General features: G+C 53.1%; 1 protein-coding gene across 12 annotated transcripts in view; it reads left to right on the top strand.

Annotated features, from left to right (window-relative positions):
* mast2 (microtubule associated serine/threonine kinase 2) overlaps positions 1-5,307 on the top strand; it is a 303,372-nt gene extending 298,065 nt beyond the window's left edge. For 9 of the 12 annotated variants that reach the window (XM_046300154.1, XM_046300157.1, XM_046300158.1 and 6 more), the window contains 5 exons: positions 930-1,156; positions 2,099-2,221; positions 2,330-2,469; positions 2,751-2,944; positions 3,119-5,307. In XM_046300154.1, coding sequence (XP_046156110.1) covers positions 930-1,156; positions 2,099-2,221; positions 2,330-2,469; positions 2,751-2,944; positions 3,119-5,163 — 2,729 coding nt within the window. In that variant the 3' untranslated portion in view covers positions 5,164-5,307. The remainder of the gene's footprint in view (positions 1-929; positions 1,157-2,098; positions 2,222-2,329; positions 2,470-2,750; positions 2,945-3,118) is intronic. The other 3 variants (XM_046300155.1, XM_046300166.1, XM_046300156.1) reach the window with 2 other exon arrangements.
* Positions 5,308-6,000: the final 693 nt, after the last annotated feature.

Raw genomic sequence — 6,000 nt, forward strand, 5'->3', positions numbered from 1 at the left:
GTGTGTGGACTGTGTGTGTGTGGACTGTGTGTATGTGTCTGTGTGTGGACTGTGTGTATGTGTCTGTGTGTGGACTGTGTGTGTGTGTCTGTGTGTATGTGTCTGTGTGTGGACTGTGTGTATGTGTCTGTGTGTGGACTGTGTGTATGTGTCTGTGTGTGGACTGTGTGTATGTGTCTGTGTGTGGACTGTGTGTATGTGTCTGTGTGTGGACTGTGTGTATGTGTCTGTGTGTGGACTGTGTGTATGTGTCTGTGTGTGGACTGTGTGTATGTGTCTGTGTGTGGACTGTGTGTGTGTGGACTGTGTGTGGGACTGTGTGTATGTGTGTGTGTGGACTGTGTGTATGTGTCTGTGTGTGGACTGTGTGTATGTGTCTGTGTGTGGACTGTGTGTATGTGTCTGTGTGTGGACTGTGTGTGTGTCTGTGTGTGGACTGTGTGTATGTGTCTGTGTGTGGACTGTGTGTATGTGTCTGTGTGTGGACTGTGTACTGTGTGTGTGTCTGTGTGTGGACTGTGTGTGTGTCTGTGTGTGGACTGTGTGTATGTGTCTGTGTGTGGACTGTGTGTATGTGTCTGTGTGTGGACTGTGTGTGGACTGTGTGTGTGTGGACTGTGTGTGGACTGTGTGTATGTGTCTGTGTGTGGACTGTGTGTATGTGTCTGTGTGTGGACTGTGTGTATGTGTCTGTGTGTGGACTGTGTGTATGTGTCTGTGTGTGGACTGTGTGTGTGTGGACTGTGTGTGTGTGGACTGTGTGTATGTGTCTGTGTGTGGACTGTGTGTATGTGTCTTCTATCTTAGCTACCACCATCGGTCCGTTTTTAGAACGTGTGGTAAAGGTTGAAAATAAATTACATTTATGTGCATTTAGTAACTGGACTGAACTCCCTATTAAACAATCTCCCTCGCTCCTCCATGTTTAGACCACCACGGGGCCTCCCCATTGGCCAGCCCCATGTCACCCCACTCCTTCTCGTCCAATCCCTCGTCCAGAGACTCCTCCCCCAGTAGAGACCTGTCCCCAGCTGTGGCCAACATCAAACCCGCCATCATCATCCACAAGGCGGGCAAGAAGTACGGCTTCACCCTGCGAGCCATCAGGGTGTACATGGGAGACACAGACATCTACACAGTACATCACATGGTCTGGGTGAGTAGTAGCCTGCTTTAGCTTAGTGACTCAAGCTAAAAGGGATTTAACACTTCTAGTGATCCTGTTCTAGGGATCCTGTTCTAGTGATCCTGTTCTAGTGATCCTGTTCTAGGGATCCTGTTCTAGTGATCCTGTTCTAGGGATCCTGTTTGAGGAATCCTGTTCTAGGGATCCTGTTTGAGGAATCCTGTTCTAGTGATCCTGTTCTAGGGATCCTGTTCTAGTGATCCTGTTTGAGGAATCCTGTTCTAGTGATCCTGTTCTAGGGATCCTGTTCTAGTGATCCTGTTTGAGGAATCCTGTTCTAGGGATCCTGTTCTAGTGATCCTGTTCTAGTGATCCTGTTCTAGGGATCCTGTTCTAGTGATCCTGTTTGAGGAATCCTGTTCTAGGGATCCTGTTCTAGGAATCCTGTTCTAGTGATCCTGTTCTAGTGATCCTGTTCTTCATTCGATTCAACAGATTGAATTATTACCAGTGATATGATTTGATGTGTAATTTCAACCCTCCTCTCTCCATCTCTCTCTCTCCATCTCTCTCTCTCTCCATCTCCATCTTCTCTCCATCTCTTTCTCCATCTCTTTCTCCTCCATCTCTCTTTCTCTCTCCATCTCTCTTTCTCTCTCTCCATCTCTCTTTCTCTCTCCATCTCTCTTTCTCTCTCCATCTCTCTTTCTCTCTCCATCTCTCTCTCTCTCCATCTCTTTCTCCCTCTCTCCATCTCCATCTTTCTCTCTCCATCTCTTTCTCCCTCTCTCCATCTCTCTAAACTCTCTTTCTCTCTCCATCTCCATCTTTCTCTCCATCTCCATCTCTCTCTCCATTTCTTTCTCTTACCAACTCTTTCTCTCCATCTCTCTCCATCTCCTTCTCCATCTCTCCCTCTCTCCATCTCTCTCTCTCTCCATCTCTCTCTCTCTCCATCTCTGTCTCTCTCAGCATGTAGAGGAGGGTGGTCCAGCCCATGATGCAGGGCTGAGAGAAGGAGACCTCATCACTCATGTGAATGGAGAGGCTGTCCACGGCCTAGTGCACACTGAGGTGGTGGAACTCATTCTCAAGGTGCGCACACACACACTTTACGCACGCACACACTCCACGCACACACTACACACACACACACACACATACACTAGCTCCTGTCTTATGTCTGTGGTGTGTTACCCTCAGAGCGGCGGTAAGGTGTCCATCTCTGCCACGTCCTTTGAGAACACCTCCATCAAGCTGGGCCCCGCCCGCAAGACCGGCTCCAAATCTAAGATGGCACGTCGTAACAAGAAGACCAAGACCAAAGATAGCAGCCAGGAAAGGTCTCTTATCTGATCAATCTCACACACTTACCGTTCCTCTCAGAAGTCATGTTACATAGAATATAATGGCTGATAAATGGAGGGATGTTTGTCTTTTCAACTCTTTATACTCTGTGTGTGTGTGTGTGTGTGTGTGTGTGTGTGTGTGTGTGTGTGTGTGTGTGTGTGTGTGTGTGTGTGTGTGTGTGTGTGTGTGTGTGTGTGTGTGTGTGTGTGTGTGTGTGTGTGTGTGTGTGTGTGTGTGTGTGTGTGTGTGTGTGTGTGTGTGTGTGTGTTTCCAGCAGTAGTAAGAAGAGGAACTCTCTGTTCAGGAAGATCACTAAGCAGGCGTCTCTTCTCCACACCAGCCGTAGCCTTTCCTCTCTGACCCGCTCTCTGTCCTCTGGAGAGAGTGGACCTGGGTCTCCCACTCACAACCTGTCCCCTAGATCACCTACACAGGGTTACCGGTCCACACCTGACTCTACACACTCTGGTAAGTCCTACACACACACATCCCTCAAACACACGGCTCACCTAATGGAATGTAGGACGTGGCCTAATGTTGGAAAAGGTCATAAAAGGTGGTGATTATGTGTGCATAACATTTCATGAATGTAGGTGAATCCCTGAATGTCTGTGTGTTTCTGTATGTGTCGTGTTTTCTCAGTAGGGGGTAACTCGTCTCAGAGCAGCTCTCCCAGCTCCAGTGTTCCTAACTCCCCAGCCAGCTCCGGTCACATCAGGCCCAGCTCCCTCCACGGCCTGGCCCCCAAGCTCCAGCGCCAGTATCGCTCCCCTCGCCGCAAGTCAGCCGGCAACATCCCTCTATCCCCCCTGGCCCGTACCCCTTCCCCAACCCCACAGAGCACCTCCCCCCAGCGCTCTCCGTCCCCCCTGTCCAGCCACGGACTAGGCTCCACCTCAATGGGTCAGATCTTTCCCGTCAAGCTCCACTCTTCCCCCCCTCTGGTCAGGCAGATCTCCAGGCCCAAGAGCGCTGAACACCCCCGCTCCCCACTGCTCAAGCGAGTCCAGTCTGCTGAGAAGCTAGCCTCCTCCCTCTCCTCCTCATCGTCCTCCCCCTCTCCATCAGGTGCCGGAGGCGACAAGAAGCTGCCTGTAACAGTGACAGGGCGTAAACACAGCCTGGACATCTCCCACTCTGAGTTTAAGAAGGAGATGCTTCAGAGAGACCCCAGTCTGCAGAGTCTCCAGGAATCAGCTGGGGAGAGAGAGAGCCTACTGCTGGGGTTGGGGCCTGGGATAGGGGGCCGTGGTGGTCCCGTGGAGAAGGGCAGCCTGCAAAAACCCTCCTCCAGCAGGAAGCTAGGACGTCAGGAGGGGGACGGAGTGTTGACTGCCGGGTCCCTGGGGCTGGCTCCCGGGAAGAGCAAACTGAAGGACAAGCTGTCAGCCATCAGACAGGACCGGGCTGAGAGGAGGGAGTCACTACAGAAGCAGGATGCTATCCACGAGGTGGACTCATCAGAGGACGAGACAGACGAGGGTTCAGAGGACAGTCAGGACGGGAGGGGCAGGAACACCTGTACCTTTACCCCCCCACTGCTCCGCCCCACCTCCGTCATGCCCATCGTCCCCCGTACAGGACCTGGGGGCACCCTCCCCTCCCTCTGTCTGTCCCCCTCCTCCACCCTGCTGCCAAGCAGAGCCACCATACCCTCCACACTCCACGAACACAAGCCCACTCAGAGTGGTCCTTCGCTGGGAGGGAAAGACAGCGGCTCAGCCTCCTCGGATGACTGTAGGCGGAAAGATGGAAAGGCTCCAGACCACAGCAGCAAGTTCACCCAGAGCCCCCTGTCCAGCACCTTCGCCACCCTCGGCAGTGCTTTCATCTCCGTCAGCAAGGACACCTTCCTGAAGCCTGCTGCTTCATCTCCACATCAGGACTGGAGGAGCACCAAGTTGCTTGAGTCCAGGGGGAAGAGCAGTAGTTTATGGAGCGAGGAGAGAGACTCTGGCCTGGAGGCCCCCAGATCCAGCCCCACTGGGTCCATAGACGGCAGAGACCTAGTCCCCACACCCATCTCCTCCCCAGGCATCACCAAGGAGAAGAAGGAGGCTGACAACCGGAGACATGCCGCTGCTGCTGCCGCGGCGGCAGCCTACGCCACCCCCAGCCCCCCAGCCTCTCCAGCCTCAGTGTCAAGGTCAGATAGTGGGGTGGACAAGATGGTGTCACATCTAGCCAATGTAGCTCATAGCGTCCTGGGGCCCGTCAAACTAACCATCCCCGGCGCCAAGGAGGCCTTTGAGAGAGCCAAGGACCAGAATCAGAGACACTCCGACCCCCCTCACCCCAAGGCCACACCTGACTCCCCCCTCTCCGCCACCACCACTCCCCTCTCCCCCTCCACCTTCAGACACCCTGCCCCTCAGCCACCACCCCGCCTGTCCTCCCAGTCTCCTCCCAGGCAGCCCTCCTCCAAAACTGAGCCAGCCCCCCCTCCCCTTCCACAGAGGAGGCTCTCCCCTCCTAAAGACTGTACCCTGGCCCAGGGCACCCAGGACACCATGGAGAGGCCGGTGGTGGAGACTGCACCAAGGAAGGTGCCCACCACCACACCCAACCAGACACCTACTGCAGCCTCAGAGCAGCGCAATAGGCCAGACCCCCGGGCCTCACAGAGACCCAGTCCAGCCTCTGCAGTCTCCACCCCGCAGGACAAAATCAGCAGCAAGAAGACGTAGCAGATAAGACACCCAAGAGAATAGAGACTGCTTGATGAAGATCTGAATCTTTATCCACAGACAACTGCATGTTTGGAAGAAAACAACATTCTAAACTTTTTGCAACTCCCTAATCATTATCTGAGAGCATAGCCATCTGATGGAGGGAGGGAGGGAGGGAGGGAGGGAGGGAGGGAGGGAGGGAGGGAGGGAGGGAGGGAGGGAGGGAGGGAGAGGGAGGGGAGAGAGAGAGAGAGAGAGGGGAGAGAGAGAGAGGGAGAGAGAGAGAGAGGGGAGAGAGGAGAGAGAGAGAGAGAGAGGAGAGAGAGGAGGGAGAGAGGTGATAGTTTGGGCCCTTACTATGTGTTTCTGTATTCCAGAGACATCCAGATTGGCTGTAGATCTCTTGTTGTTCTTATACTCCGTTTTTTCACGTTGATTCCTGTTCCTGTGAAGTCGGTCTGCGTTTTTTCTCTCTCTGCAAAGAAACATGGGGGCTAGAAATAAACCGTGTGAGTTCACTGATCCACACGCACTGAGGAGAAAGGATTAACAAACACACACAAACATCTCTAATGGTCTTTTCTTAGTATACTGCCTCGTTAGCTTTCACCTTGGAAGTTCCAGGCGTCTGACGTGTGACTAGTATCAAGCCAATAGATCAGGTTGTGCCTTGTAAACAACACAGCCACCACTGCAGCCCTCCTGCATGTCTCCAGCCGTCCGTGACTGAACAGGGTGTAACTCAGCAATAAAAGTAGCGTATGCTTAGCAATCGGTATAAATACATTACAGTCTGTTAATGCAACAATCTGCATCGCCCACCTTTAACTCAGTCAGCAGCCTCAGGCAAATGGC

This window comes from Oncorhynchus gorbuscha, linkage group LG15, assembly GCF_021184085.1.
Source record: "Oncorhynchus gorbuscha isolate QuinsamMale2020 ecotype Even-year linkage group LG15, OgorEven_v1.0, whole genome shotgun sequence".
In the NCBI taxonomy this organism is placed as follows: domain Eukaryota; kingdom Metazoa; phylum Chordata; class Actinopteri; order Salmoniformes; family Salmonidae; genus Oncorhynchus; species Oncorhynchus gorbuscha.